At 38.2% G+C, this 14,414-nt stretch overlaps 1 protein-coding gene across 1 annotated transcript; it reads right to left on the bottom strand.

The window, feature by feature from the left end:
* Window positions 1-292: 292 nt before the first annotated feature.
* On the bottom strand, window positions 293-11,429 carry tdrd15 (tudor domain containing 15). The gene is made up of 4 exons (XM_065256668.1): window positions 11,422-11,429; window positions 3,134-8,595; window positions 799-827; window positions 293-688 (listed from the first exon to the last, which is right to left on the bottom strand). The coding sequence occupies exons 1-3, from the start codon at window positions 11,427-11,429 to the stop codon at window positions 814-816; spliced, it is 5,484 nt and encodes a 1,827-aa protein (XP_065112740.1). The 3' UTR covers window positions 293-688; window positions 799-813.
* Window positions 11,430-14,414: the final 2,985 nt, after the last annotated feature.

Here is a 14,414-nt window from a genome sequence, read left to right as displayed (position 1 = left end):
CCAATTATTTTCTAATATTTTTAAACAATATCTGAAAATGGTTCTTCGGTACAGATCTATAATATGTAAAAAAAATAAAAATACTGTGCGTTATTACTGTATGTCAGGATGGCCGTTCAAGTCGCAGTCTCCTCTGGAGGCATGGGTTCGAATCCCACTTCTGACAACAACTTTTCCACAGTCAGCTCGTTATATTTTTTATTGTGTGTTCTTACAGTACTGAACATATTTTACAACAAGTCAAACTAAAATAATTAATATTTCAAAATAAAATTACAAAGTAAAGCTTTGCTGCTGACTGAACTTTGCTGATCTTAAAGGCATCATAACCATCAATGAACTGATAGTACAATTCATCATACATGTACAATATTTGAATGTTTATTTGTCGGTTTATAGAAAAGATTTGCCAAAAGCCTTGTAGGTTTGTAGTCTGATTCATAGTAAGAATAGTATAATGCAAAGATCAATAGTATTTCAACAACACGTTCGTTACTTGCATACCAAGGGAACAAATAAAAAACAAACATAATCTATAAAACAAGACAGACTATTTTTATAGAACACAGTGCTGCTTTTACAACATCCAAACTGGAAAGTCTGAAAACAAATAAATCAACTAATATAAAATACTTGATTATAAACAAAAATGACTCCCAAATTAGAACTGGACTTGGCAACTTTCTTTCTAAAAAGAAAGAAAACAACAGGACAATTTAATGAATCTATAAAGATTATATATAAAGACTATAACTGTTCTGGACTCTACAGTGCTGCAGTCATTTTATCCATACTCACAAGTTACAAGCCTTCTCACATCAGTGAACCTAAAAAAAAAAAATTTGAATATAATTATAAATAACTTATATTACATAAATTAGTGTTTGACTACTAAATGAAATGCCATTGCATGGAAATGGTTAAAGGAATAGTCTACTCATTTTCAATATTAAAATATGTTATAACCTTAACTAAGAACTGTTGAATCATCCCTCTATCATCTGTGTGTGTGCACGTAAGCGCTGGAGCGCGCTGCGACGCTACGATAGCATTTAGCTTAGCCCCATTCATTCAATGGTACCATTTAGAGATAAAGTTAGAAGTGACCAAACACATCAACGTTTTTCCTATTTAAGACGAGTAGTTATACGAGCAAGTTTGGTGGTACAAAATAAAACATAGCGCTTTTCTAAGCGGATTTAAAAGAGTAACTATATTTTATGGCGTAATAGCACTTTTGGGAGTACTTCGACTTGGCGCAGTAACACCCTCCCTCTCCCATTATGAGAGTGAGAAGGGGAGCGGACTTTTCAGGCGAGTCGAAGTACTCCCAAAAGTGCTATTACGCCATACAATATAGTTCCTCTTTTAAATCCGCTTAGAAAAGCGCTACGTTTTATTTTGTACCACCAAACTTGCTCGTATAACTACTCGTCTTAAATAGGAAAAACGTTGATGTGTTTGGTCACTTCTAACTTTATCTCTAAATGGCAGCATTGAATGAATGGGGCTAAGCTAAATGCTATCGTAGCGTCGCAGCGCGCTCCAGCGCTTACGTGCACACAAACAGATGATAGAGGGATGATTCAACAGTTCTTAGTTAAGGTAATAACATATTTTAATATTGAAAATGAGTAGACTATACCTTTAAGGGTTAAAATGATTGCATAGTACATTTATTCCGAATTCAATTTTTTAACAACTTAAAGCTTTGTCAATATTTGAAGTGTTGGGCTACTTTAGTATTAGTCGTGTAATCTTTTATTAATTCTGTTTACTTAAAAATTATCCATTCTCCAAAAAAACTGTTCATAGGCTCTTTCTGTCAGTTGCATTGCTTATCCAGTAGGTGGAGACAAGCAATTGTTTTATGATAAATGAGTCATGGGCTGTTTCTCAATCTAAGGACTGCAGCTTCCTGATGTCACATTTCTAGGCTGTATTATATTATTATCAAAGGGGGGGTTAATGCTATTTCATGCATTCTGACTTATTACCACAGCTTAAGAGTTCTAACCCTCATGCTAAACATGAGCAAAGTGTCAAAAAAGCAGTTGAGCTTGTGACAAAGTATTTCTGGGCCAAACTTACGCCTCCTTTTTCCTACAAGTTTCTAAAGTTTTTTTTCGAACAAGGGTATCTATTAATCCCATATTGCTTTTATGGGCCTTTACCCCCAAAAAAGCACGCCTGCCCTGCATGTCAAGTGACAGCGAGTATTAGTATTGCTCCGGCAAGTAGAAGTCACTGCAAAGCACGCAACAACTTTGTTTTATAAAGATGGTTCGATAAAAGTGTGTTTTTGGATTTAGGAAGAAAACCTTATTAAGCTTTCCCTGTCTTAAGACAACAGTGGATGCAGTTCGTTTTTCCCGGACAGCAACGTAATTGCGAATGGGCTTATGTTTGTTCCCTGGCTGCATTTCGGAGAAGATTTCTTTACAAACAAGGCTCAGTTTGCCACTTGTTTACAACTGATGGAGCGGTCCCAAATTTAAAAGACCGCTTTAGGTGTTGCAACCACAGGCGTAGGAAAATCAAAATCTTACGTAATGTAATGTAAGCAACACGAAAAACAGCAAACATTTTCTGCCTCAGTAGGCACTGTGCTGCACTTACGTCAATTTACACCTTTTAAAGCAACACTATGTAGTTTTTTTACCCTTAAATAATGTCTCTTTTAATTGGACAAATTGTACTGTTGCTGCAACCCGAGCAGCCTCCTAGCTGCTACAAGCACACTCTGAAAGTGGCGGTGGAGGGTAGGAAACACAGCCCCGCCCCTCCCCCTGCCTGCAGAAGAGTGTCTGATACCAGGCACTGTTGCGCTTTTCAAACACATGGGGGAGCTGTAAGTCATTTTTACATGGAAACTACATAGTGTTGCTTTAAACAGGCAAATGCAGAAAAAAACACATCAAGATTTACGTCACATTTTTTATTAAAATAGCGGAAAACAAACTAGGATTAAATACCAGATAGACACGTCCTGAAGTAGTTTGGATCATATGTATAAGGCAGTATCTGACTGTAAGCCATAGTTATTTAAAAAAAAAAACAAATGATGATATTGTATGATAGTCTGTGTAATACAAAAATTTAATTTAATTAAATAACATAAAATATTACTTACATGGTTTGGTACCACCAGCTGGTGGGTTCAGATTTGCTTCCACAGTTCCAGGCTCATCATATCTGCTATTTTGATCCCCATCAGAATCTTGATAGGATTTGTGATCAAATGTTGATTCATTTGATGCATTTATCCTCAAAAGGTTCTCCCTCGGGTGACATTCTTCTTCACATGGTTGCTCTGTCATCTCAATCTCTTGCTGAAATCTGATTCCAAGCATATTATCAATATACATGGCATGGCCTGCATCTACCAACAGCTTAGCAAGATTTTGGTTTCCAGTGGTAATGTCCACCTCCCACTGAGTATCAGACACACACTGTCTGAAGCGTATCTGAAGGTTCCTATGACACATACAGTTTTGGAAGAAGATGATGGCCTCATCAGACCAGTCCTGACCATTAGGTTGGACTCCCCTTAGCATACAGTGGTAGGTGACTTTGGGTAATCGAGCAAGATCCTCGGGAAGTTGTTTAAGCTTGCTAATATCCTGCTTTGATAAGACTGCATATTGCCCATGGTCAATCAAGTTGATAAGCGCAGATGTAAAATCACACTGAACTAGTTCTGCTCTGCGCCATTTTTGCAACTCTCCCAATTTCACCAAACAGCTCGCACCAGGAATGAAATGACCTTCAGGTAATGGCATCAACACTTCTGGAAGGTTCTCAAGAATGGCTGACACGGTTTCTAGGATTAAAAGATCATCTTCAAGAACAATGTAAAACTCAGCCGGGGTGGTGACTGCGGATGCAAATCCTTTATAGTCGATGTTCATTTGGACAGGTGCGTGACTTAGAGTCCGTTTCTGGTCTGCATGATCCATACTGCTTTTTGGAGAAGTATTTGGTAAGGGAAGCTGGCCATCAACAGCAGGCAACGTAACATTTTTCATGTGTTTGCTTTCTTTTACATCTTGTTGAGAAATCTTGGCACTCACTGGTGACCTACCAGAAGACTTAACATTTGGATTACTAGAACTTCTCTGCAACATTCTTGCACATTTTGTTGCTGAAGTGCTTGGGACAGATTTTTGCTTTGAAACGACCAAAGGCTCTGGTTTTGGAACAACCTGTGTTTTTCTTTTGAATTGTCTCCTTGAAAACCATTTTGACTTGTCAGAAGTGGCTGCCTTAATATGTGGCTGCGTTGCAAAGATCCGATTGGTTTTGAATTCAAGTTTGTTTTCTTGGGTGACTGATTTGTTTCTTTGTTGGACTGAGGTCCCAGTGTTAGTCTTGAGTATGTGAACATTACTGTCATACTTTTTGGTTTTATCTTGGGACACTGTCGGACATTTGTCGTAAACTTTTAATGGCGACACTTCCTCTTTTTTTTGATCCTCATTATGCGTGTGGCCACCCTTGTGAACCTGAATGTTCACTTTCCATGAATTTCCAAGCTTTTGAGTATACTCGACCATTAAAGTCTCACCGACCGCTTCTTTGATAAACGCCACATCGTTTGAAGAATGAGGTTTTGCAAGAATGCAAAGTATGCTCAATCTGGGCTGAGACAAAACCGCAGAGGTTAGCAAATGAACATTGTTCCTGTCAACGGTTGCAGTATTACCATAGTCAACAAATTCAACCTGTAGTTGGTCAGAGACTAACACTTTAGTGACGACAGCTCTGTACAAAGCCATGTCTTCTTTATACTCGGCGACAATGAGATCTCCTACTTTCACTTCTGACGTCAAACGTTTCATGTTATCTTTGAAGACAGTACTGTTTAGTTCCTCGCACATTTGAAGGATGCTTGGTTCATCGTCTTCCATCTGGATGAAGAAGGAACTATCAGATTTGCAATGAGAGATGAAGCCCACACCTCTAGAACCTGGTTTAATTTTAGTATCAGGAAGATCGGCAAGCTTCGGCAGGTTTGGATGAACAGGTACCACTTTTGGAGAAGCTTTACGTCGTTCTGCCTGTACTGTTGCTTTATTTGTTGCTTTGTGTTCTGTTTTTGGAGTTTTAGTTGGTTTTGAAGTTTGTTTGCCACCCAGATTGACCTTCTTACATCTGCTTTCTTTGGTATTGACTCCTTTGCTCGAATCCCCAACGTTCGCTGCTTCTTTCTGAGGATCAAATGCAGGATCACTTGCAGACAGATCACATTCTTTCATACTGTAAGTTGCAATGAGCGCTCTGACTTTTTCATTGATGTGCACATTATTACCATCATAAAAATCACAAACGAAATGTCCACTATTGTCTCTTGTCACGAACTTGGCCTTAACAGATTTGTTGAGAAAGGCCGTCTCAAGCCACGCATTGACTTCCGGCAAGTGTTCACCCTCAGGAATATCAAAAAGGCTGCATCTCAAAGCCAGCATGGGTGTCATCAGCAACTCAGATGCTCTTCTGGGAATGGGCATAACGTTAATTTTTTCAGCAATTTGTTTATCGCCATAATCGACGAAGAACACGCTCAGGTGCTTATGGGACTGGATAGGTTGTGTCATAGCTCTGTACCACTGGCCATCGCAAAAATATCGTGCCAAACAAACATTACCACTGCAGTCCTCAGACGTGGTAGACAACAGCTGACTTTCTTCAGCAACTCTCTCCATCAGCTTATCAATGATCTCTGTATTTCTGTTTAGCTGAAAATAGATTTCCCACGGACTGCAGACATGAGTAACGTACACCTGTTCTTCGCTTCCAGAGCTCACATTGAAGGAAGAGTACACAAAAGAGCGAGGATACATGGATGAATTGAGCTGCTTCACAGTTTGTATTTCCACAGCGACGCCTTTTTCCACAAGGTATGATGTGGCCTGCTGAAACTGATTATGTATGTTGACCACATTGATAACACCTATACCTTGCTCATAAAGATGAGAATTGATTTGGCATATTATTTCGCTTGAATCATCCGACATAAAATCCCTGAAGAACTTACATGCTTCTACGCTCCATGCAGCTCCTGCAGCAGGTTCAGTCAGGTTTAAGCTGCATCTGAATGCTTGTTCCTGAAGTTCAAAGAACTGTGGTGCAAGAGCTCGAATGTTTGGCATCCTTTCCTTCAGGACTACGCCAGAATCAACCAGAATCACGTACATGTCCTCGTTGTCTTTTCTTAACACGCATGCTCTGTGCCATCTGTCATCACGTGGAGATTTTACAGCACAACATACTGCCGGGGGCTCGTACACAACCGTGCATGTTTGGTAAAACGTCTGCATCTCCCCCATCATTTTATCCAAATCCCCTTTTGTGCTCTTGTTTTGGCACCAAAAATCTGATGGAGAATTTACGTTTGAACAAACAACATTTACTTGACATCCAGGTTTCAAATGGATTGTTTTGAAAGTCTCTATGGCAATGACCTTTGATTTTGTCGTTTCATTGGGAGTTTGTCTCTCGACGTCTGTCTCTTTTGCACATTCTTGTTTTATTCTTGAATATGTGTTGCAGCGTAGGCTCCCCAAATAAGGGTGCTTTACATTTTTTTTCTTATTTGAAGCCTTTCCCTTGACTTCAGGTTGCTTCTTCATGTCAACAGACACTGATGCTGGGTTATATTTCCAATACTCCGCCATATTTGATGCTGTTAAGATGTCTGCAATACTCTTTCCATTTTCCTCTCCTTGCTCAAACAGGTCAACAATGGATTTACCATTTTTCCTGTGAATGACACGAACCAGCAGGGTTTTATTTGATGTGACTTGCCTAAAGAAATCAGACGCTGCGGTCGTCCAGGTATCCTCAATCGGAGAGACATGCGCTAGAGCACAGTGCACTGCATATTCCTGTTGAACAGCAAACTTCTTGGGAAGTTTCTTAATTAACATGCTTGGCACTTTTTCAGTGTTTCCGAAGTCAATGAAAAAAACTTCAGCACCATTTTCCAAAGTGTCTACCACAAGAGCCCTGTAATAACTCATGTCCATTTCATACATGGCACAGCAAAGAGCACCAGGAACTGGGTCTTCAAAGATCTCCTCATTCAACTGTACTTTGCTGAAGTAATCAGTAATTTCTTTCATCATCTCCTCAAACTTAGAGTTTTGTTCTTTGGTCCTAATCCAGAAATGTTTTGGATTCTGGACGTGCACTACGTAGCCTTCGAACAAAGCACCGCTTTGTATTGCTTGATTTGAAGCAGAATCAGATGTCTGGACCTTTTTTGTCTCTGCAGCGTACAACTTTTTACTCTCACTGACTTGTGCTTTAATTTTGTCCGTTTGAACTACTGGTGCCTTTGACGAATTCTCAGTTGTGCTCAAAGTGACCAAGTAAAAGTTCTGATCTTTGCAAAAGCTGTCTATTGAAACCTTGAAAGTTCCTCCCAGCAATGCATGCTTGAGAGTCGCTAGCTGCTGTTTTTCAATGCCATCATCTTGCCCCACCAGGCATGAAAGCGAACACGGTACAGCCATGATTGGTGTGGAGTGGAATTCGGACGTCAACTGAAGGATGTTTTCAACCTTTACTGACTCACAATATCCACTGTCAACAAACAAGACTCTGACATGGGAGTTTACAGGTAGGCACTGTACAACCCCTCTATGCCATTTCTCATCCTTCCCTTTCACCGCACAGAGCAACCCTAGGTTTTCAAGGGCCTTGTTGCTTAAGCTACCACTGCACGACTCGCATGCATGTGCTAATTTCTGGGCCATTTCTTGCGCGTCCCTTTCCATGGATGTTAAACGACAGTAAAACAGACCAGGGTTTACAGCTGCTGTTAAAATCACTTCTGCTTTTTGGCCAACTTTCAGCTTTGGGCCATTAAGAGAAAGAATCTCTTCAAAGCCCGGTAGGTTTGAAGACTTAAGACAGTATTCCTGGCCTGTTTGCTTTTCAATCAAGAGATCTGGGACCGACTCATTGCTTTGTTGAATTGGAACCTCAATTAGCAACTCAACCAGTAACAGAAACGTACTGGTGTCGACATGTCTGGCCAGTTTCAGTTTCAACAAGTCGCTTTTAATGTCAGGAACCTCGAGAATGAGGACTTGGTATGGCAGACGAGCATGGATGTACCCGTTGATCTGGCTGCCTATCAAGGATGAGAAATAATTCTCTGTCAAACTGTTCCATCGTTTCTGGACCGGCAGTATGTTGGCAAAGAAACCACAGACGATCTTTGGTGGGAGCATCAGGAGTGTGTCAGATAGCATGGACAATTGTTCGGGTCCGACAGTGAGAACATCTCCGTGATCCAGCAAAAACACGTCAAACAAATCATTTTCTTTGTTTTGGACTCTTCCTCTGTACCAGCGATCAGATTGCGAATCTTCTACCAAGCAAAGCTCTCCAATCTGAACTGAAACTTTGGTCTTCACTGCATTTTGAATTTCAACTTGTAAAATGTTGTAGTCTAATTCACAGATGGTCAAATATTGACCCTGAAAGTGAACCAGTGTGTCATTGGGATTGCAGTCAATGTGTGTCACCTTAAGCTCCACTGGCCACAATGCACATGGTGCAAGAAACTTTGATTCTTCTTTTGACCTAAAATAAACAAGACAAAAGTCTTAACATTTATGAAGCATGCACCAGGCATTTCACGCACATCTTAAAAAGTGACGGTAGGTAGCCCTGCCCTCTAATGTAAACGGATGGGAAATCAAATTAAACGCTTGAAAAACTAATTTCAAATAACATTTTGCTATTGTTTTATTTATGTATTTAAGGAATAGTCTACTCATTTTCAATATTAAAATATGTTATTACCTTAACTAAGAAGAGTTGATACATCCCTCTATCATCTTAGTGCATGCAGGTAAGCGCTGGGGCGCGCTGCGACACTTCGATAGCATTTAGCTTAGCCCCATTCATTCAATGGTACCACTCAGAGATAAAGTTAGAAGTGACCAAACACATCAACGTTTTTCCTATTTAAGACGAGTAGTTATACGAGCAAGTTTGGTGGTACAAAATAAAACGTAGCGCTTTTCTAAGCGGATTTAAAAGAGGAACTATATTGTATGGAGAACAGCACTTTTGGGAGTACTTCAACTTGCCTGAAAAATCCGCTCCCCTTCTCCCTCTCATAATGGGAGAGGTAGGGTGTTACTGCGCCAAGTTAAGGTAATAACATATTTTAATATTGAAAATGAGTAGACTATTCCTTTAACACACTAATGTAGTTAAGTGTTCATTTTAATAAGTTTGGTTTTTAGTTAGTTAATAAGATGCTATTAAAAAGGGATGTGATGATATGATTTGTGTGTCTGTGATATGGGCGGGATCTTGATACCATCACACCACTTTACCATCACTACTGAGCAGACTCTTGTTCCAAATTACATCATCAGAACAAGATGTCAGTGGCATTTTCTGTAGACACTTTAATATTTTTACAGTCTATGCATGCAGTGCCTAAGTGTTAAAGTGACAGCCGGAAAAAGAATGCTTCACAAAAAGTGTATTTGTAGACAATTTTTATAAGTAAAAACTACAAAGGTGTTGCTAGTAAGCAAAGACATTAATAAACAAAAGTAGGAATATTGAGGTTCTTTCCGAATATGCAATTATAATATATCCAATTATTTTCAATTAATTATTAATCTAATGAAATTTGTAATCAAATTGAAAACACTTTCGTGTTTACAGAAACACCTAGGAGTCTATACATAAATTCAAATGGTTTCAAAATGTAAAATACATTTACATATTTTGCATGTTTTGTCGCTGTGCATAATGCATGCGACAACAAACGTACCTTCAACACAAAAATCTTTACTTTTACTTTGTTACCCTGTGCGGCGTTCCTTCGTTACTGTATTTTAATTCATTATGTGTATTTTATTTAAAAATTGTTATTTTAAAAAATACCACGTTTTTTTACACGTCAAACATGAACACATGTTATATTGTGCACTATAAACACAATCAAAGCTTCAAAAGCACAGAAAGAACGGGACCTTTAATGACTAATTTGAGTCGATGCCTAACAAAGTATTGCAAAAGTCTTTTGGGTCAATTCTTTACAAAGAAAACATTTTGAATTGGTTCGCGAATCATTTTGAATGAATTGTTCAGTTTGTTTCATAAACCGAATCGTCTAATGCGATTTTTTACTTTTATCAAGAAACACACAAAACATAAAGAGGCGTGGTGTTGAGTTTGATATGAATCTACTATATCTATTTACTAAATGCAAAACTTCACATGTGTACTATTTTCCCACCATTATATGTGACCTGTTCATCGCCAGACACAGGTAGCCTCTTATGGAACGGCTGAAATTCCACAAGGGGGCGCATTTGTTCCTCAGACGTTGCACAATAAACATGACATCCGAATATATTCATTATAAATCATGAATGAAAAGTGAGATTCGAACGAATGTCTGTTAGTGAACTTATTGTATACACTATTTATATCGTAATTCGGTCAGAAACGTCAAGATTGTGAGATGAACAAATCGTTTTGGATTAAAAGGCTTGGATATTCCATTTCCTTGGACTTTTGGGGATTTATGAACAATTTGTTTTGGACAATTTCACCGAAGCGGATAAAGGAAAGATTTTGAAGGTAAGTAAATATCCTAAATCGGCGCCGCCCGGTTCAGGTAACTAACAACTAGATTACAGTTTTATGACTGCTAAAAATCATATTATGCTTTCTGTGTGGGCTTAATGGAATCCCAAAAGTCTAAGCTTTACAACGATGTGCCGCATGACCGTATATTTTAAAGATTTAATGCTTCAAAGTTACAATGACGTAATGCAGCCTCACGTGCAAGGGAGGGGGTGTGCCGTGTACGGCACAGTGTTCCTTATCAGGTTAAACGCGTGCAACCTTCAAAAATACTGTATACACTTGAAGCACATAATGAAGAAAATCCATCGATGATTGATGTCTGATTAGCTGTATATTGTTCTGTATGTTTAGATATAAGTGCTTGTCACAACACACAGGTGACATGAGATTTACAACATGAGAATTTTTGTATTTCACGTAAGTGTACGCTGTCTATGTCCTCAGACCATCATAGTATGTGTTTTCAAGAGTAACCTATGTTTTGCCCACATAGGTGCCATGAGGGCCCCACATTATTATCCCACATGGGCAAACCTATATGGGGCCCACAGGGCATAGGGCATATATTGCCCATGTGAAGTCCATGCCCATATGTAACCCATGCTGCCCAGATGGGACCCACAAATCAATGTTGGCAGGGTAGTGCTCCTTGAGTATTCTTTTCATTGCATACTTACTTTTTAAAATCATGACTTTTACTTCTACTTGAGTAATTATTTCTTTAGTTACTTGAATGTTTACTTGAGTAACCTCTTGACCACCTCTGATAGATTCAAATTAAATCCTTACCTCTCCATTTGACTCCACGGCTTATAAATCCAATCTAACCATGAAGTCTTGGTAAACGTTCATGCACTGAGCACATGTCTGCCATCTGGAGGTGGTCAACACACTGAGGAGGTTTACAAAAAATGAATTTATATACAGACAAACACAAAAACAAGCAAATGATGTTACCACCAAAGATTTATATTACGAATATCTTCAAGTTACAGAACACATAAAAAAGGTAGTGACCTCGTGCGCTCTTTCTGCAACGATGGTAAGTTACCACAGAAAGCATTGTACTTTGATTACAACCAAGATTAAAAATTATACTAACGATACAATTCGGAACTGCATTTATGCTTTACACAAAGTCTATCGTCAAATAACGTTTTACTGCATCGATATCAATCAATCATTTTTGCATTACTTTAGCTGTATTACGCGAACGACACTTTTTGAAAGCACTTGACAATTTATGTGTAATTCCATAGACGTACATAGTATTTCTTTACAAACAATTTCTTAAAAACATAACTATTTAATTATTTAGAGACTGTCATAAAATATTTTTTACCTTGATGTACGACATCTCAACTTAGCACGCGCTTCTTGTCTGCGACCGCTGAAATGTAGGCGTATCCGACTTTACGCGGGGTTGCGCAGACATCCCAGTATGACATCACAATGCCGCGAGAGCGATTCAAGAGAAGAATGTTTCTCATGCTTTCGAATCGCTCTCGCGGTACTTTGATGTCATTGTCAGTGTGCGCGGCAGTATGAAGGCGAACACACCTACATTTTGGGCTGTGCACGTGCTCGAACAAACCAATGCAAACCACCACATGATGTGACGAATTTCCTCTAGATAAGTAAACATTAAATCAAACGAATATCAGTAAAACAAAAAAACAACGTCTGTTGGTAAATAAACTGATTAATAGAATACAGACAGTCAGACAGACAGATAAAAGGTTAAACTATGGTCAGATACAGACGTTTCTCAATTTGAAGGCTGCAGCCTCCGGATGTCTAATTTGTAGGCTGAATAATACGTCATCAAGTTTGTCTTATTTTAGAATATTAACAATTATAAAGTTGATTATTATTCTTAAGTAAATTGTTGTAATATTCTTATGACTTGCGAGAAACGGCAAGTTGCATGGCGTTGCAGCAAGTAAAAGTGTCTGCCAAATGTGTAGGCTAATGTCAATTTTGTGTTTTAACTTTTTGCTTTATTTCAGATGTGTCTTTCTTTTCGAAACCTAGCCTGAATTCTGGAGTCCTGTTTTCCTTTTTCACATGAAATTACTCTTGTGGAGGTAAATGCACCAAAACCAGGTTACCAATGATAAATAAACAATACAAGTAGTATTTAGTGTGTACTGTGATTCTGCCAGGACTTTTTTTTCAACTATTCTTAAGATTACTATTAATACTTGTACTTCTCTTTTTATGCAACATGGTTTGAGCATCATGATGGTGAGTAGATGATGACTGTATTACCTTTAATTTGATGTTTGGGTATAATTAATTTATCATCCTCTTTAAGGACAAATTAGCAAACATGCCATTTTCCCGGACACGTCCTGGCCAGGATTTCGGGTGCATCCTCTGGAAGTTACATTTGTCAACTTCATACGCCATCGAGGTTTAAAGGGGCCATGGCACAAGACTTTTTTAAGATGTCAAATAAATCTTTGGTATCCCCAGAGCACATATGTGAAGTTTTAGATCAAAATACCATATAAATAATTTATTATAGCATGTTAAAATTGCCACTTTGTATGCAAAAATGTCCCGTTTTGGGTGTGTCCTTTAAAATGCAAATGAGCTGATGAAATTCAAACACTGATCACAATGATGGTGGTTTGTTGCAATTAAAACTCAATTGTGCGTTTCTCTGCACTAAATGGCAGTGCTGTGGTTGGATAGTGCAGATTAAGGGGTGGTATTATTATAATACGAGCTCCTTATGACATCATAAGGAGAGCCAAATTTCAACGACCTATTAATTCATGTGCTTGTAGAGAATGGTTTACCAAAACTAAGTTACTGGGTTGAACTTTTTCAAATTTTCTAGGTTGATAGAAGCACTGGGGACCCAATCATAGCACTTAAACATGGAAAAAGTCAGATGCCATGGCCCTTTTAATATTTCAGACTCTTTTTCAGAAATGCAACCATTACATTTCAAGAATAAAAATATAAGAATACAAGTACAATGATTGTATGTCTTAACAGAAATAAATCTTAGTTTAACTTAAATGAAATGTCGGCAAATGCGACTTCCGGAGGTCACACGCCCTAAATCTATGTCTATGGGAAAATGGCATGTATGGTTATCCTAAATTAGCACATCTTTTGTTCTTTAGTAGAATAAAGTAATGATGGCTGTAAATGGTGCTTTATCTTATATAAAACACTTCAAACAATTACATCAAACAACAGTAATCTGTAAACATTACTAATGTTTGATGAACAAAATACATCAAAATATTTCCAACTTGCTATGAAATATGGTTGTAAAATGGAAATTAAACACGGTTTTAACCATATGTGTATATAAAATTGTTGGCTCTGATTGATACCCAAGCTACAAGAGCAGCAGCAGATTTGAAGGAGATGATATCTCTCTTAGTTAATCATTAAAAGCCAGAATCCATCGGCCGTCTTCTGTAAATAAGATAAATGGCCCTAAAGCGCTCACCTCTGACGCACCATTTCAGAGACAGCAGAGCTTTAATATAGACTAGAAGGTCTTAGCGTCCTTATCCTTGGACTAACGTAAACATTTCATGGATTAATGTTATATTTAAATAGTAATTTTATAACGTTGCAGGAATTTTTGTTGAAAGGCGAAGTGCATAGTTGACAAATTGTTTAAATGTTTCATCAGGAAGTTTTGGAAATGTGTATCATTTCAGGAATGGACACATGATTCGCATTGAGAAGTTTTATTATGCGCTCTATGGATTCTGGAATGTTATAACAACTTAATTTTTGGGGGGCACGTT

This window comes from Paramisgurnus dabryanus, chromosome 12 (genome assembly GCF_030506205.2).
Source record: "Paramisgurnus dabryanus chromosome 12, PD_genome_1.1, whole genome shotgun sequence".
NCBI lineage: Eukaryota > Metazoa > Chordata > Actinopteri > Cypriniformes > Cobitidae > Paramisgurnus > Paramisgurnus dabryanus.
Note: the sequence above shows the minus strand (reverse complement) of the source record. Positions and strands in the feature narration are given on the sequence as shown.